Source organism: Onychomys torridus, chromosome 10 (assembly GCF_903995425.1).
Source record: "Onychomys torridus chromosome 10, mOncTor1.1, whole genome shotgun sequence".
NCBI lineage: Eukaryota > Metazoa > Chordata > Mammalia > Rodentia > Cricetidae > Onychomys > Onychomys torridus.
The window spans coordinates 57,283,491-57,309,555 of NC_050452.1; the positions used below are offsets into that span (position 1 = coordinate 57,283,491).

General features: G+C 36.0%; 1 protein-coding gene across 2 annotated transcripts in view; it reads left to right on the forward strand.

Annotated features, from left to right (window-relative positions):
• The window catches only part of Dhx15 (DEAH-box helicase 15), a 43,174-nt gene extending 20,287 nt beyond the window's left edge, over nucleotides 1-22,887 (forward strand). The window contains exons 5-14 of one of the 2 annotated variants that reach the window (XM_036200658.1): nucleotides 435-653; nucleotides 3,916-4,083; nucleotides 9,127-9,213; nucleotides 10,230-10,379; nucleotides 10,784-10,892; nucleotides 11,481-11,672; nucleotides 14,422-14,544; nucleotides 17,463-17,653; nucleotides 21,080-21,249; nucleotides 22,317-22,887. In XM_036200658.1, coding sequence (XP_036056551.1) covers nucleotides 435-653; nucleotides 3,916-4,083; nucleotides 9,127-9,213; nucleotides 10,230-10,379; nucleotides 10,784-10,892; nucleotides 11,481-11,672; nucleotides 14,422-14,544; nucleotides 17,463-17,653; nucleotides 21,080-21,249; nucleotides 22,317-22,434 — 1,527 coding nt within the window. In that variant the 3' untranslated portion in view covers nucleotides 22,435-22,887. Of the gene's footprint in view, nucleotides 1-434; nucleotides 654-3,915; nucleotides 4,084-9,126; nucleotides 9,214-10,229; nucleotides 10,380-10,783; nucleotides 10,893-11,480; nucleotides 11,673-14,421; nucleotides 14,545-16,845; nucleotides 17,076-17,462; nucleotides 17,654-21,079; nucleotides 21,250-22,316 lie in introns of those variants that run through there. The other variant, XM_036200659.1, reaches the window with a different exon arrangement.
• The last annotated feature ends 3,178 nt before the right edge of the window (nucleotides 22,888-26,065 follow it).

The window sequence follows — 26,065 nt, forward strand, 5'->3', positions numbered from 1 at the left end:
ACTCACAGAGATCCACCTGCCTCTGCTTCCTGAGTGCTGGGATTAAAGGCATATGTCCCCATCACCTGGCTTATTTTTATTTTTTTTTTTAAACAGGGTTTTACTATATAACTCTGGCTGTCTTTGAACCCACATAGTGATCTACCTTGGTATGCTACTACACTGTCCCTACTTTCATTTTTAATATTTCTTTACTGTCCTGAACTCACTATGTAGACAAGGTTGGCCTCGACCTCACAGACATGCCTGCCCATGTCTCCCTAGTGCTGGGATTAAAGAAGACATACACCACTACACCCAGCCTTAAGGGCTGTCTTTATTGCTGATAATATATGCTTACTTAGGACAATAACTACTTTTTTTTTCCTTTTGAGATTATGTAAGAATCTTGAAAGATAAAACTGCAAAAGTAATTTACTGTTTTCCTCCTACAGGTTATAGTTATGAGTGCTACCCTTGATGCTGGGAAATTCCAGATTTATTTTGATAATTGTCCTCTCTTAACTATTCCTGGCCGAACACATCCTGTTGAGATTTTTTATACTCCAGAACCAGAGAGAGACTATCTTGAAGCAGCAATTCGAACAGTGATCCAGATACATATGTGTGAAGAGGAGGAAGGAGACCTTCTCCTTTTCTTGACTGGCCAAGAGGTATCACCATTTGCTTTATGTAGTTTTCATTGAGTAGTTTCTATTAGCCAGCAACTCTAAACTTCCATGGAAAAGCTGGTCATAGTTTTCTCACATTAACCATTCAAGTTCTTCCTTCAGCTTAATTGTTGAGTGTATGAAATGTTTAAACCACATTTTCCTATGTATTTCTATTTAAAGGGGGTGCATATTGAAGAAAAGTATTCAGTTGAAATGTAGATGGTTGTAGTCCTTTAAATATTGGGTACCTTTTACACTTGAAGGTCTGAGTCCTGTTCTAGAATGTCTTAAGTATGGTCAATAGATTTCTGGTCTGAAGGGAGAGAATTTGTTAAACAAGTTCTTGTTTCTGTTCAGTGTTTTCTTTTTTTTTTGAAATAGTGAAGTTTGAGGAGGAAACACAGAGTTTACATTGCCTACAAGCTCCTTAGTTCATTTCAGACACTGGGTCACCTTTCCAGAGATGTGTTTATAGTTCCAAAAGATCCCTCCTGTGGTACATAATGACATCTAAACAGTGTTGTGGAAAACCGCTCTAGTCTTCCGTTGCACCAAAACCTTTTTATCATGTCCAGCTTCCATAGAACTGTTAGCTAGATGATATTTTTAGCAATGCCATGCAGTTGAGAATTGTAAATTTTCAATAATTTCTTTAATCCTGGAATTGTCCTTAGGATTTGTGCCTTTGGACATGGTTTCCTTGCAGAGTATGGCTTTTTAGCCTAAATACTGTTTGTGTTGTGAGTTGGAAAATTGGTGTTATCAGATGCCTGTGCATGGTAGGACATTTATCAGTATTCCCAGCCTATCTATATTAGATATGGCAATGCTTCTTGAGTGAGAGGTGCCAGCAAAAACATATGTAGACATTGCCAACTGTCTTGGGGAAAGGTGTTTGTAAATTCTTTTCCTAGAGACTCATCCTTAGTTCTTTTGTGAGCCTAAGATGTGTTGCAAATGCAGTTTTCTGGGTAAAGTTTTCTTCTTTTGTTACTACTCATTCTTCTTATGCAGTTAAAGTGGGAAATTTCCATAAAGTTTCTGCAAGACGTACTGCTTTTCAAATGGCAGTAAACAGCATTCATCCTGCAACTGTCGGTGTTGATGGTGTCCTCATTTTGTCTTATGTTTGCTCTACAATTTCTCACTTCCTCTTGACTTAAATCTGCTCCAACAACTAGGCATATTTGAATAGTATTGGAAGTTTCAGGTGATCTCATGGGGAGAACCAGAAGAATCTTTTCCTGAGCCAGCTTAATACAATTCATTTCATTCATTGGGGAAAGGAAGGCAGTAAGCCATGTTTTTGGGTGTGTGCTGGCATGTTGTGAAATTGTAGCTGTGAACTTTTGGTATGTTTTGAATTCGAAGACTTTTGGCTGGTTTGTTTTGCATTTATTTATTTATTTCATTCATTGTGTTTATTAGCAAAGACTTTTGAAGTGTAGATGTTAGGTTGATCACTCTTAATGTTGCTGACATTAACAAATCAAATGTTGGGGGTCTTAATTTTCTTTATTTAAAGTCTTTTTTCACTTAGATAGGGTCTTAGTTCTGTATTTACATGCCAGCAAAGGGCATTCTGGTCTAGATAGACTATTTAAAAGTACATTTTTTTTCCTAGAAAGACTTAAACATTTTTTTTAAATATATGGGATTCAATTTTCATTTTCTAGAAATTTGAGGTAGTTTCAAAAGAAACATTGGATTTTTGTTTGTTTTTGTTTTTTCAAGTCAGGGTTTCTCTGTATAGCCCTGGCGTGGAACTCACTTTGTAGACCAGGCTGACCTTGAACCCATAGAGATCCACATGCTTCTGCCTCCTGCGTGTTGGGTTTAAGATGTGTGCCATCATTGTCTGGCTCGAAACAGTGGATTTTTTTAATAGTAATTTTCTTCTATTAAACAACCTTAAGATACTTAAGAAAATTGGTATTTTGAAGTAGGCAAAAAGGTTTTCTTTTATACAGGGATTGTATATTTTTATTTTAACTTGGTGTGTATGCATGTTTGCTTGTATGTGTTGTATACCTTATACACAGAAGGCTAGAACAGAGCACCAAGTACAGAGTTACATACAGATGGTTGTGAGCTACCATATCAGTGCTCGGAACCAAACTCGAATCCTGGAATAACAGCCAGTATGCTTAGCTTGTGAACCAGCCCCAAATTTTATATTCTTTTTTTTTTTTTTTTTAAGATTTATTTATTTATTATGTATACATAAGAGGGCGCCAGATCTCATTACAGATGGTTGTGAGGCACCATGTGATTGCTGGGAATTGAACTCAGGACCTCTGGAAGAGTAGTCAGTGCTCTTAACCTCTGAGCCATCTCTCCAGCCCAAATTTTATATTCTTTAACACAGAAACAATTGCAAGTTGGTTTAAAATCATTGCAGGAAACCTAGTTTGATACAAATCTAGTTCACCTGAAATTCCTTTTTTTCTCTTGTTGATACACTTTGAATAGTTTATTCGTTAGAATAGCTGACTGCCTTGTTAAATAGATGACAGATGTTTAATAAATTAATGTACTTCCATGTTTAATTGTTTCAGCAAAACATTTGTCCACCAACCTTCACTTTGTAAGCCATTTGCCACTCCAGAGTTAATGCTCCACTCTCAAATGCATTTATTATGTCTTTAAATTTGTATTTGAATACAAATGCATTGGAATAGTTTGCTCTGGTGAGGAAAATTCTGAAGCAGCTCTAAGGCATTTGCTCATCAGCTTACTTTTGAAATATCTATGTTGATAATGTAAAGGTGCTTGTTCTCATTAGGTACAGTAAAGCAATTCTTCCATATAATTGCATTAGTGATATGTGACATTAAAGCCTAATTGGCTTATTTTAAGTATCTAACACATCAGTTTCTTTTAGATTGTAAAAATTGAAAAGGTTATGAGTGCAGTTCAATATTCCTGGGTGAGAAATTTCAATTTTAAAACAATTTGTTGAGAATTAATTAGGATATCCGAGTCTTGAAGAAAAGGGGTAGGGAATGCAAACACAGCAGTTACAGATTTGACTCAATACAGAAATCAAAAATTTCATTGGTTGTTTCAAAATCACACTGAATTTCTTTAATTTTGGTTACCAAATTACAAATAGATTATCAATGAAATGATAGGCATGGATTATCAATAAGAAAATGAAGTCAGATTATTGATATGTCAAATGAAATATATACAATGGTGATTATACCGAATATTTTATATTCCACGGTTTTTGTTTTCATTCAGTGTTTCTGTTTTGTAGGAAATTGATGAAGCTTGTAAGAGAATAAAGCGTGAGGTTGATGATTTGGGCCCTGAAGTTGGAGATATTAAAATCATTCCATTGTATTCTACACTTCCACCCCAGCAACAGCAACGCATTTTTGAGCCACCACCTCCAAAAAAACAGAATGGAGCAATTGGAAGAAAGGTAACATTAAATATTCCTTATAGTTATTGATAATAGAAAAGTTATGAGATACCAAATATGAACAACTATAAATTATAAGCTGGGTGTCATGGTACGTGTTTGTAATTCTAGCACACTTGCAGAGAAGTGATAAAGATTTTAAAATCTTTGTCAGGATGATAACGAGTTTAAAATCAGCCTGGGTTATGAATAGAAACTTTCATTAAAAAAAGAGTTAGCACAAATTCAAGGCCAGTCTTGCTTGGTATACATACCAAAGTTCTGGATGTGTGATTGGACACAACAAAATAATCTGAATTTTAGAAGTAAATGGAAAAGTGTGTTAAGGTGAACTGCATTTATTTATTTTTTTAAATTCTTGTATAAGAAAGCGAACTGTGGGCGGTGGTGGCGGTGGTGGACACCTTTAAGCAGAGGCAGGTGGATTTCTGTGTGTTCAAGGCCAGCATAGTCTACAAAGTGAGTTCCAGGACAGCCAAGGGTACACAGAGGAAACCCAGTCATAGGAAGAAAAAAAAAGGGAAAACAAGTGCTTTCTCTGGCAGATGGAAGGTGCTTACAAGAAAGGGAGGGAAGATGGCCATGTACTGTCTTTGTCCTATTAGATGAACGACACTCCACATCTAAGTGTTTGTTTGTTTTTTAACTCAGTGCTTTGGCCCTTTCCTAGAGTTTTTTGTGAGAAAATAGAATTTTAAGTAAGTGTTAAATGTTGACTCTGTATAGACACGGAAGCATTACCACATTGCAGAAATACATGGATTCCTTGAGGACAGGAACTATATTAACATTCTTTTGGTAGAGGGATGTGTAATTGGTCTAGGTAAGGGAACAAGGGTATCCCAACTAAGGCACTGTGCTCAGTACTAGTTTCAAAATAAGCTAAGATGTTAAGATTTCAGGTTTTAATAGTCTTGAAAATAAGACTGCACTTTTGAAAAATACTAGAGCAGTGAGTTCAACTTGAAAATGTTCCTACTAATTTCTTATCTAATACACTTCATTGGGTTGAACTTCCCTTATTAGAAAATGTTCATGCTTACCCTAGGACATGTTACAGTATATCTGTGGTAGAGTTAATACTGCTGTCCAGGAAGAACATTTGTGGTGAAAATATTTGTATTTTGTATGTCTATAGTTTTAAAATGCTGATTTATTTGAAGTATGTCACTAAACTTAAAAGATGCAGCAGAATTTAACAGGAGGGAGGGAGGGAAAGAGGGAGAGAGACAGTCATTTTAATCCATCTGATTTCAACAGGCTACTTGAGTAGCCTGAATGTTGGAATAACCAGCATGAAACACCATTCCAGGCTAAAATAGTTAGCTGGGTTTTTTTTCTGTTGATTAACCTATAGCGTACTAAGCCTCAAAATAATGGATTGCTTAGTAAAAAGGGATCTGGCTCTTGTGGACTTGATTCCATGCTTTTGAAGGGAGGAGTTTTGATCCATTATTTAATGATAGTTAACTGTACTAGCTAATGTTTTTGAGCTGGGCAGTGGTGGCACACACCTTTAGTCCCAGCACTCAGGAGGCAGGTGGATTTCTGTGAGTTCAGGACCAGTGTGGTCTACAGAGTGAATTACAGGACAGCCAAAGCTACGCAGAGAAACCCTGTCTCAAAAAAAGATGTCTTTGAAATGGCAGGGAACACTCCTCCTAATGTTCTGGTGGCTTAAAGATGCAAATTACTTTAATTTAAGGGAAATCCAGGCACCCTGAGTTGTATTTGAAGAGCAGTTAGTGAGCTAAACATTGGTTCTATTAGCGGCTAGTTATTGAGGATAACTTAGAATTCTTAGAAATTTTAGTGCTGGTGCCAACTGAGGACTTAGTCTGAATTGTGGGCAATTTACCTTAAGATATTTTCTTAGTCCTGAGATTTTAACACTTTGCAAGGCTATTTTTCAACACTTATTACAAAGTTACAGTCTAGAAAAGGCTTGTAACATTCCCACTGGTCTATGCAAATCCCTTGACTAATTCAAGATCACTGTCTGCTGACTAGTTCCTAATTGGATGGTTAACTGTTACATCTCACATTTAAGATTTAGTGGTCAAGGCTATAGAAGAAATAATCTTTTTATTTGTTTGTTTTTTGAGACGGGATTTTTTTGTGTAGCTCCTGCTGTCCTGGAACTCACTCTGTAGACCAGCCTGGACTCAATCACAGAGAATCCGCCTGCCTCTGCCTCCCATGTGCTGGGGTTAAAGGCATGCGCCACCACTGCCCTTTTAATTCTAACAACTTTTTTGTGTATTTTTCTTCCTAAACTACTTTTCCTCATTTTTTAAATCCTGTCCTTTTGGTGGTAGAGACCTCAGTGACTATCAAATGAAAAGCCTCCAGACTTGAAGGACTCAACATACTGTGTGATTTGGCTTTTGCTTAGCAACAAACACAAGTAATGACATGGAGCTTGCCGAGTTAGCATAATTAACTTTTTCTTAAATACTTGGAGGTGCGTGTGCGTGCGTGCGTGTTTTAAGACAAGGTTCTTTGTGTAACCTTGGCTTTCTTGGAACTAGCTCTGTAGCCCAGGCTGGCCTTGAACTCAGAGACCTGCCTACCTCTGCCTCCTGAGTGATGGTATTAAAGATGTGTGCCGCCACCACCTGGTTCTTTTTTTCAGTGAAACAATCTTTCTCCATAGTCTTGCTTTCCTTGGTGTTAGTTACTTGTGGACATCATAGTCTTTAAATATTGAAATTTTAGGAAAAAATATAGTGCCCGTGTCTTAGTTAGGCTCTTAATGACTACAACAACTCTTATAAAGGAAACCATTTAATTGTGGGGCTGGCTTACAGTTCAGAGGTTAGTCCATTAACATTTCGGCCCTTAGCATGGTAGCATGCAGGCAGTTACGGTGTTGGAGAGATAGGTGAGAGTTCTGCATCTGGATCCCCAAGCAGCAGGAAGTGACAGTAATAACACTGGGCAGCCTTGAACTTCTGCCACCTCAGAGCTCAAACACCTTCTCCAACAAAGCTACACCTACTCCTCCTAATAGTTCTACTCTCCTGTGAGCCTATAAAGGCAATTTTCTTTCAAACCACCACAGCTTTTAAGTTACTTATATTCTAAGCAGCATTATGACATTTCCCACCATCAGTTCTCTTTTGCGAATGACGTAAATCTTCATGTTTTTATTCATCATATCCAGAGGGTATATGCTACTTGAAGATTGACTATCAAGTGATGAAACAGTGCTTCTGTTCTAACATAGATGTTTATTTTTAATTCCTCAGAATTGATCACACCAAGAAATTTTTATCACATTGTATATTACAAGAACCCCATGAAATGTACTTTTAACATAACACAAATTAACTGTCTTCCTTGACTGTCCCAAATGTGTATCTTTTGAATGTATAAGTCAGAAGTACATGTTTTTGGTAGTTTATATGACATTTAAAATATCAGATCTCTAATTTTGTTCCTCACTACTCTGGTAACTAGTCTAGTATGTAGAGTTCTAAAAGCAAATTGACACTTAGGGATATTAATAATTTGATACTATTCTGGTTTGATTTCTAGCTTCGACAATTTGTGTATCTTTGTTCCAGTCACAACAAATTGGCTTTTTACAAGAATAGCGCAGTGGGTTATACTTTCTATCCGTTAGTACTATATATTTTATGTTTATTTCATTTCTAATTATTGATTCTATAAATATGTAATCTATAGGTAGGAAAATAGCTCTGCCATTTGTCAAGCTTTTTTTTTTTTTTTTTTTTTTAATTGACCAGTGTAAAAGAAACCTTTTGACATTAAATGGTTCTGAAGTGTTTGTTGGTAGATCCAAAGTTTTATGCTGGTATTTGGGTAATCTTCCCCATTAGCTATAAAATCAGAAAACAATTGTCTATATTATTTAAATAGTAAACATTAGTCACTGAATTTAAGGCTCTTGAATTACAAAATTACTTTTTTCTTGAAGTGAAAGAACAGGGATAAATACAATGTCCTATTAGTTCTTCTGTGTTTCTGTAGTTGTACTTACATAAAGATCCATGGCTAAGCTGACCCTCTTGTGGCTCTTCTCTTTTGAGAAATTTTGTGTTAACATTCAAGTCCTGTGCTAAAAGCTATTTTATCTTCAGGTAGAAGATCACTCCCTTTTAAATCTCAAAGCATTTCTTTGCCATTTACACCTTCTATGTCTATAACCTCACCTTCCAAATTATAAAGGCTATGTAGGAGCATACTTGGATACATCAGTGTCAACTACTTGCATACATGTCTCCAAATGTCAGCATTACCAGCAAGAAAGAACCACTTTTGTCTTTGTAGAAAAAAATTTTTAAAACCATTTTCCAAGTCAAGCCAGTTTTTTTTCCCTTTTCTGTCTTTGACCAAATGAGTTCTTGCTAGTTAAGCAATCTCTCAGATGAATGAACCCTTTCAAACTAAATTTCTGAAGAGATTCTAAAATTGGAAAAACATGCAAATTTGGGGAAAGACTATCATAATAGTATGTGAATACATCAAGTATTGTTCCCTGTTAGTAAATGTTTTTGTTTTTCCTAAACAATGCTTTGTGTGTACAGTAGTAGACACTGCATTATATTTTGTAAAACTTTTACATTTTATTGTAAGTTACTGGATCCTAACTTTTTTTTTCCCTGTCATTTTTTTTTCTCCATCAAACTATTGTGGTGTGTGAGTTTGTGTTATACATGTAAACTTTTCCTTGTAAACAGTACCTGAAAACACTGAAAGAAATACATGCTGTTTGAACTTTGAAAAGACATTCATTCAATTAAGAGATTTTATAAACTATGCTTATTTTTCATTACTTTCCTTTTGATGCTGCATTTTTATTTGTTTGGATAATCAGTGTAGTTGATAATCAAGTTTTGTTGAAAAATTGCTGTTGAGGTAAGTTGAAATGGTTAATATTGCTCTTTTAGCTTGTCTTTTAAGGCCTTAGTCATTGAAGAGAACATCTTAGATCTTTTATTTACTGATTTAAAGTCCTTCTGTCAGTGACAGTGTCTTAGCTTTAAGTCATGGTAATGTTGCTTGCTTCCTGACCAGGTGGTTGTGTCAACTAACATTGCGGAGACCTCTTTGACAATAGATGGTGTGGTGTTCGTGATTGACCCTGGATTTGCAAAGCAAAAGGTAACTATTCTGGAGCTTACTTCATACTGTGTGAGCTTGAGGGTGCTTAATGCTTGCTCATCTTGTGGTTAAAGTAATTTTTTGGGTTACTTCCCTAATTTTGGCTTTCAGAAATCAGTACTGTGTTCAGTAATAAATCTATTCTACACTCCCCACGTGCTCCAGTATGAGGCTGCTTTGGTGGCCCTTTTATGTAGGAGAGTGATGGCTTAGGCATATGGTCTCACCTAGGGAGAAAAGTGGTAGTAATAGACAATCCTGGATCATAGGCTGTAGATCAGCTACTCATTCAGAATTAGTTTCTGTTCTATGTACTGGGGATACTTTTGAGAATAATTTCTTCCTCTAGGATAAGAACTAGGAACACTATCACTTCTAAATGAATAGTTGTTAAAATGTTCTGTTTTATTTGTCAAATATACTTTGAATAAGTTAACATAATGTAATCTATAGGTATATTAACAGAAATCTTTCCCATTAAAGAGCATGTAACTAAGTTACTTACTGCCAATTCTTAACAACAGATGTTAGGCCTGGCAGTGGTGGCACACGCCTTTAGTCCCAGCACTTGGGAGGCAGAGGCAGGCAGATCTCTGAGTTAGAGGCCGGCGTGGGCTATAGAGTGAGTTCCAGGAAAAGTTCCAAAGCTACACAGAGAAATCTTGTCTCAATACCCAAATAAAAACAAAACAAAACGAAACCCAACACGTTAAATTGCTGTCTGTCCTTTCTTGGCAGGGGTCAGGCAGAATCCTTCCTTCACTAAAGAATATGGCTAAGTTTAAGTTAAAAGAGACAAATGTATGTTTTAGTTTCAGTCTTTTGGAATGGTAGCCAGAATGCCTGAAAAAGTAAGGTGGATCATGACAGGAGTGAGCAGTTCCAATCATGGGAGCTGATTTTCATGGTCAGCAAAACTACCTTTTATTTCGGCATTAATCGTGGCCTGTGAGTGATTGTATTGGGCTCAATTTTGTGTTTTGCTCAAGAGAGAATCATTGTTTCCATTCTAATAGGTCTATAATCCCAGAATCAGAGTTGAGTCTCTTTTGGTGACAGCAATTAGTAAAGCTTCAGCTCAGCAAAGGGCTGGTCGAGCTGGGCGAACCAGACCTGGAAAGTGCTTCCGGCTTTACACAGAGAAAGCTTATAAAACCGAAATGCAGGTAAGGAGAATTGCTGTACCTTTTGTATTTAGAAGACTAAATGTGATGTTCTAGTTGAAGGGAAGGAACTTTCTTTATTTCAGCTAACATTTTAGAGCCTAAGCTCCTCACCTTTACCCCGAATGAGGCGTGTGTGTGTGTGTGTGTGTGTGTGTGTGTGTGTGTGTGTGTGTAAAACCTGTTGATATATCTGTTTTATTTTTACCATTTCTAGTTGAAGTGGCTAGCTCGAAAACACATACATTATAGAGGTAGTTGGAAGGGAGTAGCCTGATTTTTCTTTTAGTATAGTTCTCAAGTATTTTTTTCCCCATGAGATAGTTATGTACAAGTTATATAGTACTAAAGCAAGGAGACAGGGACTAAGGGTCTTACTACTATAACATGTGTTTTTCTTTTATTAGGATAATACCTATCCTGAGATTTTGCGCTCTAATTTAGGATCAGTTGTATTACAATTGAAGAAGCTTGGTATTGATGATTTGGTACATTTTGATTTTATGGACCCTCCAGGTATGACTTTAAACAGGACCTTTATCACCTGTGTTAAAGAAAGACTTTTCTGTGTATCCTATAGAGCATGTGTGTATATGTGTATTGTGTGTGTGTGTGTATATATGTATATTAAGTACATTTTACTTTTCGCCTCCATTATGCATTAATATTGGTCTTATGAAGTCGTATTCCAACTTTAAAAAAGGTGGCAGTTATATGACCAAATAAGCCCCTCTAGATGTTAGTCTGGGAATCTAGGTTAACTGAGTTATTGCCAGGGCATAGAAATGTAAAAATTGTAATTTCTAATTTTTTATGAAAAAGTAATTTTCTCCTGGCTTCAGTCTTACTAAAGACATCCTTGAACTGATTCTCCTGGCTTCTAAATGCAGGAATTACAGGTATTTGCCACCATTCCTGGCTTGAAAGTCATTTTAGTATAGTGTTGTTTGCTATATCTGTGTTACTGAATTTGATGACAATTTGAGTTCTGAACTGGATCCAATGTAGAGTGAAAAATGAGATTGCTTATAATAGTTTGCACTTTGTCATTTTTTTTGCTTACTTAAGACAACTTGTTTAATAGATTGCCTTTTTTTTCCTTAGCTCCAGAAACTCTGATGAGAGCCCTAGAACTTTTGAATTATTTGGCTGCTTTAAATGATGATGGAGATCTGACTGAGTTGGGATCCATGATGGCAGAGTTTCCTCTAGATCCACAGCTCGCTAAAATGGTTATTGCAAGTTGTGACTACAACTGTTCTAATGAGGTCCTATCTATTACTGCTATGTTGTCAGGTAATGGAGGGGAGGGACCAAAAGCCCAGCTCTTCAGAGTGTGGGTGAACTTCCTTTGTTGTTTTTATTGTTACTATCAGTATTCAGCATGACAGTAGATTTTATAGATGGTTTGAAGGAACTTAGTTTGTTTCCTAAATACCTTCTAAATAGCTTTATAAAACCCTTACAAAACTAAAGTTTCTGTTTACAAAATAAAGGAAACATTGGCTCTATTGAGTCCAAATAGAAATTGCAATAGGAATAGATTGAATGCAAGCGTAACTGCATTTTTCCCTTCAGATCCATTAGTGCTATTTTAAGGGTCTATTGAATACAAAGACTTGGTTAGTGTTTGATACTATTCAGTGAGCCTGTGTTACATTTAAATTAAGTCTTTTTTACATGTATGTGTATTCAGTGACAAACACGAGTTTCTGATTTAGTGTCACAGAAGTAGCAATGTATCATTTGGGACTTAAAAATCAGAATCTGATTTTGATACTCTTAAAATGGCAGAAAAACACTTGGTTAAAAAATGTAACTTCTTGATAAACATGACAATTTTACAAACTTAGACCTTCATTGAGAAAATAGTGCTGTTTCTTAGTGGCAATGAAACTTAATCTAACTTGGAAATTACATTTCCAGAAAGGAGAAGAAATGTTGCAAACAAATGATTTTTCTTTTAAAGCTCAAAGTAGAAAATAATACTGAAAATGAAACTACTGTATACTACTAGTTTCAGTACTAGAGAACTGACTTTTAATTGCAGAGTGGTTTATTGGTCCTGATTACTTAATGCCATAAATTCAAATTTTATGGAATTAAAGAATAATTACGCTTTCTAAATATAAAATTATGGCATAGTTCAGATGTATGGTATATTCTAACGGTGTGACTTTTATTTAAGAAGTAGCTAAATGTTTTCTTGCAGAGTTATGACTGATCAGACTCAGAGCAGATGGGCAGGGCAGTATCAATGTTTAAAGAAATTGTCTCATTTGCAGAGGTGGTGGTAGGTTGGTGTCTGCCTTGCTTACATGTTTTGTTATGTTCTCCCAGTTGTATTTATTTCTCCCAAGATTTTAGTTTTTAGAGGCAAGTTAGGGCAAGAATTACTAGTGTGCTTTTCTGTTACCTGCCAGGATTTTCTTACTGTAGGTTCTTGTGTCAGACATAGTAAACAGTACTTTTGTGTTTAGAATATTAGTCCTTTACAGTTGGTCCTTGTGGTGAGAGTGAATTCATCCAGTTAGATGTTAGTCTTACATCTAGTAGGAATTAGGGAAAAAGTTTACTGGTGGTTGCCTTTAGATAGCAAGAGAGTAAACATTAAGTGATTATTTTTTAAACAGGCCATTTTCCGGACAGTGTTAAAATGTGCAGCGAGGGAGAAGTCATGCCAAAAAAGCAGTTAGAGCTTTGTGAAGCTTTGTTTGCTAGTTAGTTTGAGGTTCTGAGTTAGAAACCAGAGGCCTATGGGGTCTATTTATTCCTGTTCAACTCTGGTGGCTATTTCATGTTAGTGTTTAGAGCTGTGAGATGTTTCTGTACTTACAAGTTACCTTGCTTCAGTTATATTAAGCAAGACCTTTAACGTTTACTATGATTGCATTGATGTCTTTGTTTGGCTCCATTCATCTTTAAAGGGGAAAACTGTATGGGAAAGAATAATTTGATACTGTATTTGATCTCATTGTCGATTATTCCCATTTTCTTCTATCTGAACTGATAAGTCATGATTTTTATTGGTAAGGTTATAAAAGCTTCAGAATACATCGAAAAGTCCCAAGCTTGTTAAGTATTTTATTTTCATACTGCTTTTTATAACTATGGAATTGCTAAAGTGAATTAAGGAAGGTTGTATTTGAAAAAAAAAATGTAGTGCATACTTTGTAACAACTTAAAAGTTTGTGAATTAATGTTGAGGCTCTAAACAACTACTGTAGTTCAATATTTTGATGACCCTTGAAATATTGTTTTAGACTAATTGTCAACTCTTTAATATTGGATTTACTTTATATTGAGGGTTTGATTCAATTTTTTTTAACTTGGGGCTTTATTTACTGATTTTTTTAGAAATTAAAATGCTGCAACATTAGATTGAATATCCTGGCCTTGAATTTTCTTAATTCTAAGGCGGTTTAACCTTCCACCACTACTGCTCTCTTCAAACCCGAGATTTCTTGAATTTTTCCCTCTTTCTTTTTTTGTGTTTACATATGCTGTGCTCACCGGTGCTAATAGTGATACCCACCAGTTGGTAATAGCCACAGATTAGGGAAACAATTTTGATAGAAATGTGGCAGTAGAATGGTTGCAAAGTTGTTTTAGTTACTCAGTGGGCAAGTACAGCTTCCTAACTACAGCCATTCAGTGGGGTGAATGGATGGCCTTTTGAAAAATTAGTTCATTAAAAGGCTATTGACACCATATTTCTGGTTATTGGTAGAGCTATCAGCACTGGTTTTTGAAATAAGTTGAGCTTTCTAGTAATTGATGGCCTTCAGAATAGCTGTTTTGATGCCTACTTTTAGATCTAGTTAAAATAATCAGGTACTCTGTAGCTTTGAAACCCTCTTGTCTTACAGATGTGGTTAGGTGATGTACCAAATCAAGGTAGTAAACAGTCCAAGATGCAGTTGGAGGCCATCCTGCCCTGCCCTATGCTCTGTGAACTGACCTAGCTAGGCCTTGTTCCTCTATCTGTGAATGCGTGACTCATCGATATGGGCGTTTGTGTTGGGCCCATACCAACCTTGTTTAGTCCCACAGTGTTTTGTTCGCCCCACGGAGGCCAAGAAAGCTGCAGATGAGGCCAAGATGAGATTTGCCCACATAGATGGAGATCATCTGACACTGCTGAATGTCTACCACGCTTTTAAACAAAGTAAGTAAAGTTAGATTGAAGGAACTCTTTTGTCTAAATGTCACTTGCAACAGAAGATGTTTCTTCATCTCACTTTCATTTATTATCTGTGACATCTTTACATTACAAATCCAGAGGTTCGTTTGAAAATCTCCTGACTAGCATTTAAAATACAATTGCCAATCTTTTCCAAAATTGTTTAAGTTTATAATAAGGAAAAGAGGAACAATCACAGAAAACTTGAGAAATACAGCAATAAAAATGGGCCATGTATAAATTTACTACTAACAGAAAAATTGTGATGTGTTTCATGTTTTATTTCTATTTATTGTATATTTTTCAATAATAATAAAGCCAACAAACTGAAAGAATAGGTTTGAGTTACTGTTGTCAGTCATTAATTGCAAGTGGTCTGTAAACATGAAGTTCACCTGCATTATTTCTCACTATAAAACTGGAAAACATTAGCCAGGTGCTGGTTGCACACACCTTTAACCCCAGCACTTGGGAGGCAGAGGCAGGCAGATTTTTAAGTTTGCAGATAGCCAGGGCCACACAGAAATCCTGTCTCAATAAACTAAAAAACTGGAAAACAGTAACTGTCTACTTAAATGTTAAATTTCTCTAATTTCTAATACTGTAGTTCTTACATTTAAAATCAATTATGAAATTAAAAGTCTTTATTTGTAAGTATTTTGACTTTGGGGTGAGTGAATTTGGTGAAAACATTAAACAGCAGATATCCACAGCTGTCTTACTTTGCCTGTTGTAGTAGGGGCAGAAGCTAGAGGGGAGAAAAAAATTAGAAAATAACTAATTCTTTAGAGGCATGATTGTTTTATACTAAATGCTTGTAGCTACTAGGAAAGGGTGGCAAGCCTTGGTTGCTTTTTGGTTTTTTAGGCCTGTTATGATACTCTGTCCTTGTATTATACCAGAGGCAGCAGATGTTTGATAGAACAGACTCTTTCAAAGCGGAACAGTTAGCCTTTATTCATTAACTGCCACCTTTTACAGTACGAACTTTTTAAAAACAAACTTTTTCAGATAACTTACCATTACTTGATTATTTCATAACCATATTTTTCAGTTTTTAAAAAATCTTGTTTATCAAAACATTGAGTACATTGGACTTGTAGGTATGCTTTAAATACTGGTCAAGGTATTTTTCTTTGGGGGCTATGTATAGAAAATACAGGACAGCTTAAGATGTCATGTTAATAAGATGACATTTCAATATCTGTGCAGTACAGACAATTAAGTGTTTTAACCCCTTTGTGTGTGGGAGGTTTCATTCTAATCTGCAGTTGGCTTGCCTTTGAATATTAAGAGTAGCTCTTAGCACTGTAAGGAGTGAGTAGATAGCACTAGTTTTAGATTTTTGTCTCATTGAGTTATTTCTTACCAATTTTAGAAATATGGTAGAGCCATCAGGTAACACTTGTTTATCTTAACTAAAATTGTCATTTGATTAGTCAGTTGGCTAGTTGGTAGATTTACCCAAGCCAATATTGAGTTTAGGTGACACTTTCTGAGTAGCTAGACAGCAGGTGTGTTTAACCACACCCAGCTCTTGTTAGTCTTTGATGTTTGATTTCTAAATGAGAAACTTTAAAAAACTTCATTCTTGATCAGGGTGTGCAAATCAGCACCACCTTAGTTTAGAGATTTTCATTGCCCAACTTTTGGACATACTCTTTAGTTTGAAGATGTATTTCATACTCCTGCTTACTCTTTATTCTGAAATGGCAATGTATTTTATAATGATGAACCTGTATGTCTGTTTAAGACAAAGTGCACATTATAGTTGCTTGAATCTCAGCACTGAAGACAAAGCGAATACCACAGATAGACTAGCTGAGGAAGATCAGTATGGTCTAGTTTTTAATGCTTTTTTTTCCTTCACACTTTTTCCATTTTGACAACCCTCTCAGTTTTATTTATTAATACCAAAAGATCTGTGAAGCAGATGGTGTAGTTTTCTTTCATGGCTGTAATTAAAAATAGGTCACTCCAAAAAGAATTCTTTCTTTTGATATAGTTCGTACCTTTTGAGTTTTGAGCTGAATAATACTGGGTTGATTGGAAATTTTTCAAGAAATCATTACTTTTTTGTAATACATGTAGTAAAATTATTAGTACTTGACATGCTTATTCATAGGTCTTGGAGGACACAGATGACAATAAAAGCTTGCTTGTAAATGCTGAGGCAGGTGTGCCACAGCCACGGTCTAGCGTCTCAGTTCAGGCACTGTTAGAGAGCATCATGCTAGTTATTTGAAGTTCACTTCATTACTTAATGTTGTATTTGATTTTCTTCAGTTAAGGCTGTGATTTCTTTGAAAATGAGCAAAATCTGGCATTTTACCAAGTTCTCTGAATCTACCAGTGTCTAATAATCCTTTGTTGGAAACAGCCAGGTGGCTGTTAATAGGTAAATAATTCAATTTGCTAAGAACCATTGATTCAAAATCATTGTTTTACCATCTATTAGTCAGAAACCTTAGTACTGTTTCTTTTAATTCATTTGAGTGAGGGTTATTGTTTATTTTTAAGAAAAGTTGGTAATATAAAATTAATTTAGAGAAAATTATGTGTGTAAATATTTTTCTCTAAGTTGTTTAGTTTATACTTTTTTTCTTATTAGAGATTTTATTCATGTATGTGTGTCTTTGTGTCTGTCTGTCTGTCTTGTCTGGGGGGGAATGCAAGTGCCCTAGGAGACCAGAGGCTTCAGATCCCCCTGGAGCTGGAGCTACAGGTGTCCCAATGTGAGCTGCCCAACATGGGTGCTAGGAACTACCCACTTGTTCTCTGCTAAGGCAGTACACACGCTTGATGACTTAGTTATCTCTTTTTTATAAAAAGTTATCTTTCAGAATTTTCTACTGTGTGGATGATTCATGGTCCCCTCTTTTTCCTTCCCTTCAACTTTTTAGATCATGAATCTGTTCAGTGGTGTTATGACAACTTCATTAACTACCGGTCCCTGATGTCTGCAGACAATGTACGCCAGCAGCTATCAAGAATAATGGACAGATTTAATTTGCCTCGTCGAAGTACTGATTTCACAAGCAGGGACTATTATATTAATATAAGAAAAGCATTGGTTACTGGTTATTTTATGCAGGTAAGTGTTGGGGAATATTACTTTAAGGTGTGTTACTTTTGTTTATGTTGCATTTGTTTACCTCTGTGAAGCTGTGTTACTGTGCTAGCCTAAAACACCTGATGGTGTAATGAAAGCTGAATGACCAATAGCAAGGCAGGAGAAAGGATAGATGGGGATGACAGGCAGAGAGGTTAAATGGAAAGAGAAATAGGGGAGGAGGAGGAGGAGGATATCAGGGGCCAGCCACTCAGCTACACAGCAAGCCACCGAATAAGAGTAAGATTTACAGAAGTAAGAATGGGAAAAGTCCAGAGGGTAAAAGAATAATTTAAGGAAAGCTGGCAAGAAACTAAGCCAAGCTAAGGCTGGGCATTCATAATTAAGACTAAGCCTCATATGATTTATTTGGGAGCTGGATGATATGCTCCCCAAAAGAGAAAAAAACAAAAACAGGTAAGTAGTTAGATCAAGCATTCTTGCAATTGCTTTTTAGTTACCTTTGTTGGTTTGGTTCGAGTTGGGGAGTATGTATAAAAAATGGTTCTAAATCTTGACTAGTTTCTTTGAATGAATTAGTATGGGTAGAATTGTGTCTAATGAGTAACAAGTTAGTACCTTGATTAGCAAAGTTAGAAGTCTTATTTGTTGGGATATTATTTTAGAAATACTTGTTTTTTGTTATTGGAGTCTTTGTAATATAACAAATGGATACTTTGGCCACTTTCCGGTACAAATATGAGATATTTATAAGAATATTCTTGAAATAAGAATGCCTATTTCAGCCCTTGACTTTGGATAAATGATTTAAGGTTTCTCAAAATCTTGGTCTTAATTGGAAATGTGTTAACATGTATACATACACGTATTTGTAAATATGAATGTATATGTATACATGTATTATATACAAATATATGCACATGAGTGCTGGGAATCGAGCCTGGATCCTCTGGAAGCTAGTTTTTTTTAACTCTTGAGCCATCTCTCCAGCCCCTGTGTCTCCACATCTAAATAACTACATTTATTTTGTATTTCTACATAATGCACATTGGTATTTATGACTAACTTGGGACACTGCAAAATCTAAGTGTCTTTTGATTTAAACCATTCTTTATTTTTCCTCCTTATAAGTTATTTAATTTAAATGTACTGTATTAAAGGTTATTGGAAGTAGAATTAAAAAAACAGATGAATACCCTAAGCATTTTTTAACATTTTATTTTATTATATATGGGTGTTTTGCCTGTGTGTATGTCTGGACCACCTGCATGCCTGGTGAAGCTGGAGGTGTCAGATCATCTGAAATTGAATTAGCATGGGTGCTGGGAATTCAGCCCAAAACCTTTGGATGAGCAGTCAGTGCTCTCAATTGCTAGGCCACTTCTCCAGCTGCTGAAAATTTATTTTAAGGGTCAGATAAACCAAAATGATACCTGAAAAATTCTTCTGGTAGTACAATAAATCATCCCCTCTAGTTCATGCTTGTTTATTCTATCATTGAATATTCTTAAACTAAGTACATCAGCTTTAAAGCTTATCTATCTGTTCAGTAGCTAGGAGTCTGAATGCATTTGATTCCATCATGGAAAACCAAAGGACATTCTGTGAAGTAGCTGTCTTTGAATCAAAGTAACAGGAATAGTGGGTTGGTGGTTCTGTAAGAAAAGGTTTCTGAAAAGGGTGGCCTGGAACTCCAGTGGATCTTTTGCCTTTACCTCCCAGGTGCTGGGATGCAGGTGTGTGTCTCTAGCTTGGAAGAATGCTTATTGCATTATAAGGTGAATAATGCAGTCAGGAGTGAATATTTTTTCTCCAGACTTAATTATATTCATAGTATTTAATGTATACCAGCTTTTTCTTGGTATTTCTTTAATTTGCTTTTGTTTTCTCTCTCCCCCCCTTCCCCCCTCCCTCCCTCCTCTTCCCTCCCTCCCTCTCACTCTGATAAAGCTGTGATTAGGAACTGTCCTATCAGACTAGAAAGATGGCTCAAGTTAAATTCACTGGCTGCTCTTTCAGAGGTCCTGAGTTCAGTTCCCAGCAATCTGATAATGACTCAAAGCCATCTGTAGTGGGATCTGATGTCCTCTTCTATCATGAAGGCGTGCATGTAGATAGAGCACTGTGTGTGTGTGTGTGTGTGTGTGTGTGTGTGTGTGTGTGTGTGTGTGTGTGTGTGTGTGTGTGTGTATATGTGTGTGTGTGTATTTTAAAAAAGAGACTGTAGTATCTCAGCTCCTATTCTTAGAAGCACCAACAAATGTTACTTGGCATCTCATAGTATGTATTTAGTATAAATATTTATTGAATGACATTGATTCATGTTATGCAGAATTCTAGAATTAGAAAGGGCAAACTTTTTGACATGTATTTGGTAGATGTTACATATCACCAATTGGTAGATTGAAGTTTCTCAATCCTGCCCAGTCCCACTTGGGCAGCCGCCATTTTTATAAAATTAATCACTCAGAGGCTTAATGTTAATTACAAAATGTTTGGTCTATGGCTCAGGCTTATTGTTAGCTAGCTATTAATCTTAAATTAACCCATTTCTATTAATCTATATATCTCCACGTGTCCACATCTTGCTCCCCTAGAGGCTCTCACAGCATCTCCCTGACTCCATTTGTCCTTGTATCTCTTGGATTTCTCGCCTGACTATGTCCTGTGTTGCCATAGGCCAAAACAGCTTCTTCATTAACCAATAGTAGCAACACATATTCACAGTGTACAGAAAGACCATCCTGCAGCCACCAGTCTAAGAAACACAGGAAAGAATTATGTGACCTCTGTTTCCATGCTTTTTTCTTACCATTTTCTTATCTTTGTAGGCTGCTGTTTTCTGTTTGCTTAGGTTTCCTTTCTTTACTTCAGTTATGAGTGTGGTGCTACTTATCTACTCTGTAGAGACATGTCTGAGACAGGAAGGGCCACATAATAGATAATAGGCTGTGTGTATTCATCAAATCTGTGTTACAACCTCTTAGTTCTGCTTGCTCTGGTAGCATGGTAGCGGCCATAAATGGGTGTGCCTATGTTCAGTAAAATTTCGGGAATACTGAATTGAATTTTATGTGTTTTTATTTTACAAAATACCTTTTGTAATAACCTTTGAATAAAAATAAGCATAAAGCCTAGGAGATGGCTCAGTGGTTAAGAGTACTGACTACTCATCCAGACTACCTGGGATCAATTTTCGCAACCACAGTCTGTAACTAAAAGTCTGGAACTCCAGTTCCATGGGGATCCAGCACCCTCTTCTGTCTGGTCTCAGGCAGCCATACATGTGGTACACAGATAGATATGCAAACACAGGTGTGTGCGAAATCTTTTAAAAATTTTTTTTCCTTTCTTTAAAATTTTTTTTTTTAAAGCCTGAGTCGTCTTGTTTTCTTGTAAATATCTCATATTTTGTAATTACTTCACTTGTCACTGTTTTGGTTTCAGGTGGCACATTTAGAACGAACAGGGCATTATTTAACTGTGAAAGATAACCAGGTGGTCCAGTTGCATCCCTCTACTGTGCTTGATCACAAGCCTGAATGGGTGCTTTATAATGAGTTTGTGTTGACAACGAAGAATTATATCCGGACATGTACAGATATCAAGCCAGAATGGTAAGCATATTTTTTGTTTTTAATTTTAATTTTAGTAGTTCGCTATGGATAGAATTTGGCTCTGGTTATAGTAGATAAAGCCTTCTCTGCTCATTGTATAGCTTGGTCTTCTCAGCTAGATGTGCATATTCTTATGCATAGACAGAGTATAATGGATTATTTTTTGTGAGAGGACAGTGGGAATTTTGGTGTGGGCAGGCACTTGAATAGTATCAGGACTTTCTTTGGTGCCATTTTGTGTAGTCTCGGGTACAGATGGTTTGTCTTTAATACTTCAGTTGTTTTTATTTAAAGTATTTTATTTGTCCTTATTTATTAAATGTTGGGGTTTTTTGGACCTATGCAAAGATAAAAATTACATCAAGTTGTATCTTATTTAGCATATTAGTTTCTACAATTTCTAATTATAACTGACTGCTCAATTTTTAGCAAGGTGCTAGCTACCCTTGTTAGTCCTCCCTACCCACCCATCTCACCATTTTTATAAGTTAAGGAAATGTCAGTCCAGAGTGGACTAGAAGGCATTTATGTTAGGTGGTGTCACTTAGTATTTTACAGCTCCCATGCATCACTGATTTTGACTTTTGACACTTCAGATATGTGGAAAATTACTATTTTATCATGTTTTGCTGAGGAGGGGACAGATGTATAGTTCGCCTTCATAAGCAATACATTTGTAGTTTTTAAAACACTGAGAATGAGAAGATGAAGTTATTTGACTCTCAAGTAGTTTATGGAACATGTCACATTTACATAACCTTTAAAATATGGGTTAAAGTAGTGTCACATGAAACATTTCATAGCTTTGTGTTTTCTTCATACTGTGTTAAATATGCAAGTAAATATTTTGACAGTTAATTCTGATACTTTTTTCAAAGTTGATAAATTAACAGAAAATTGGTATTTTTACTAAGCTGACATTTCTAAAAGTGATGTTCATAAAAATGTGGGTTTATATTTATCTTGATTTATATTTGAATATTTGCCTTTATTCAGCAATGATACGATTAGTAACTAGTACTTACTTAAAATCTTGATTTCATAACTTCCTCCCCCCTTCTGGACAGGTTGGTGAAAATTGCCCCTCAATATTATGACATGAGCAATTTCCCACAGTGTGAAGCAAAGAGACAGTTGGACCGCATTATTGCCAAACTTCAATCCAAGGAATATTCACAGTACTGAATTCACTGCTTAGGACTGAAGTTATTCAGAGGACAGCTTTAAAAGATGAATGAAGTCAAGTTCAAGTTGTGCTCTTCATGTTGGTTCAATAATGGCCTTTATTTGAAAGCTTTTTAATTTTTTCTTTACAGTAAATATTCCATTCTGATTTCATAAATTAAACATTTATGCCTCCCTTTTGTGTTGACACTGTAGCTCATACTGGAAAAGTCGATCAATGTTTTGCAGTTTATTGAAAGTAGTTCTATATATAACAATGTTACAAGCATTTCTTTAGAAATGGTTGAAAATGCTTCTAAAATGTGATTATCGACCATGGTATGCATGATCGTTGTAATTGTTGACATTCCTTTTAGAAGTTGTGAAATGTTACAACTTGTGCTTATGTAGACACAATCTTCTGTCTCCGTACAGAGGCACTGACTTCAATAAAGTCTATTTATACTAATCTTGGCCCAAGTCCTTTGGTATCTTTTATTCTAGTCTCTAAGTATAGCAGCTGCTTTTCCCAAGGGTTGCGATTTTTCTTTTTTCATTGTAATCATACTGTTATTACATATTTAGCATTTTTTGAAAGGAGTGCTCCTTAGGTACAGTAGTCATTAAAGCCAGGTTTTAAAGAGCATAATGTAGCGCTTTGTTAGGATAATCAGTATGAGATCTAATGGGATAAAGTGTGTAATAGTTTTTGAAATTGGATCCCCAGAGACAGAATAATGGAAGAATGGCTTTCTCCTCATTCTTCTTAAAGTTCACATCATAAGGCTGATAATTTATTACCTTGTTAAATGTATTTTTGTCAGATCTTATTGTACTCAGATGAACAGTTTAAGCATTCCAGCCCATAGCACATGTTTATTTGTATTGGATAGGAGGGAACAGTATTGTGGATCACCATTAGTTTACTAAATATTGAATGTTGGAAGCTTTTTATAGTCTATAGTTGGAAGCTTTATAATTTGTGTAGTGTGTTAAAATAAAAATTTTAACCTTCCTATCAACAGGCAGTAGACAAACTAAAGTCTTTTTGAAACCAAAATGAGATGCTTAATGTGGCCAGTCAAAGGTACTGTAATAAATTTTTCCACTTGCAGACTATTATTATTACTATTATTATTAAAATTGGATGCCTCTTTCTCTTTTCGTGTTTTTTTGAGACAGGGTCTCACTATGAGGTCCTGGCTGGCCTCGAACTCATTGTGTAGACCAGGTTGGCCTCAGGAATCACAGTGATTCTCTTGCCTTTGCCTCCTCTGTTTTTTAAATATGAAAGAGAAGTGTGTAACTGTCTTCTGCTGTGTATCGGTTTCAGGTGATTTGATACTGTTTAGTGTGCCTCTTATTAAATAATGCCCAGCGGTTCGATATCTAGGAAACCACATCAGATTGAGGGGGAAAACAAAACTGGCTCATTGGCTTCAACAATAAGAGACATTGAGTTATGTGCAAAGAACTCATTCCTTTTTTCTTTTACTTACTATGTCTTAAGAAAAACAGAACCAGAGTGTTAGATGCTCTTACCTCCAGCTTTTTTAGCAGAACGTACTAGGAGGCTGTGAAAGGTACTCAGATGGACCTAACGGCCCTAGGATTCTCACACTGACTCACACACTTGTTGGAGAAGCTGATCAGACTCCTTTTTGATTCTGGCTTATGAGCTTGTTGTTTATAATTGTTTACTCCTATCATGGTTCTCCTGACATGCGGATTTAGGTACTGATCAGGTTGTTAGGTTTGTTGGTAAGTGTCTGCCTGGTAAGCTATCTCACTGGTATGCAATGACATTTGATCCATATGAATTGTAAATGTAAAAATAAGCAAGCTTGGTAGATACTTGTTGATTATGTTTTGCATGTAACATGTATTAGAGGAATTGGAAAGGAAATTACTTCTCAGATAATTTTTGTTGTTGCTGGTTCCCATAAAGCTTGGCTTTTAAGACCCATGAGTAAAAAGCTCCACAGGAAGCAATTACACAAGAGTAAGTATTTAGCCTTACTACCAGTAAGACAAACATAATTGTAGGTTATGGAAACTTGAGTTTTGTCTCAGGGCAGTTGAACTCAGCCTAACAAAAGTGTTCCTTGCTAGACTCCTTATTGTTACTTGATATAGTGTGCTTTAACCTGGGTGTTAGGCAGGTGTACTACATTTTGTTTTTAAATTACTATGTGTGTTTTTTTCTCTCCTTAAAATTGTTGTAGACTCATTTATAATTAACAAATTGTAAGCGTGGGGTGGGGGGGTGGAGTATTGTGGACTGAATCTAGGGCCTACTCAACTACTAAGTTACATACCAGACCTAGAATAGAATAGATTGAACTTGATTAAGAACTTAGAACTATAGGAAGAACACATTTATGTAATTCTTTGTGTATGGGGGGGGGGCGCGAGGGAGGGAGTAAATATGTGTGTGAATGCCTTGGCCAGATGCCAGTGTTTGAGATCTTCTTCTGTTACTGTTCACCTTGTGTTTTGAGACGGTTCTCTCACTTAACCTGGTGAGCCCACTGATTGACCAGACTGTTGGTCCATCTTTGTCTACCCTATGTGGCTAGGGTTCCACATGAGTGCCACAGTGCTCTGTTTTGAAGTGATTTTGAGTATCTAAACTTGGGTCTTTATGCTTGATTGGCAGGTACTTTACTGCCTAGTGTAATTCCTTTTGTACATGCTCTAAACCATTGCTAACTACAGGAGGCCTTGTGGGAAACTGACTCTAAAAGTAAACTGGTATTGTCCAGGACCATCTCAGGTGCAAGGAACATGGTAAGAATCGGATACAAAAGACAGGATCAGTTAAGATCAGACAAGTGGGCTAGAGAGATGGCTCAGAGGTTAAGAGCACTTCTAGAGGTCCTGACTGAGTTCAATTCCCAGCAACCACATTGTGGCTCACAACTATCTATAATGAGATCTGGTGCCCTCTTCTGGCATGCAGAACACTGTATACATAATATTAAAGTATAAAAGTCACAGGAGAGTAAAGCCAGTAAGCAGTGGAGTAAGTTAAATATTAAGTATGAACCATTGGGGTCAGCCACCTCTTTTCAGAAGGTCTCCCTTCTGGAATTTTTAATGTTTTACATTCCTAGATGATTAGTAGCATTCTGGCTAACATAATTTTTAAAGTTTTATCTTCTTTATTGAAGTATAATTTACATGTAGGAAACTGTGCCGTATGTAGTTTAATAAAGTTAGGCAAATATACTATAGAACAATTTTTCATGGCCCCTCCAAATTACTGTCTTTGTTTATTGTTCTCATTAACCATTGATTTTTCTGTTTTTAGTTTTGCCTTTTAACGGGATCATAAGTGGACTTATATACAGTTTTATATCTTTTTAAGACTCAAATGTATATATCAATGTTACTGTTCATTACTTGTTACATACCATATTTATATATTTGCTAGTTAGAAGTTGAGTCTATATTTGACTTTCTAATATGTATTTATAGGTCTTTATATGGACATGGTTTTCATTTCTCTTGAGTTACACTTGAGCTTGTTCGATGATACAGTAAGTCAAGTGTAACTTAGAAAACTTTTCAAATGTTACAGTATTTTGCTACAGGTTTGTCAAATTTCATAATTATCCATTTTTCTTAAATTTAAGTAGGTGAAAACAAA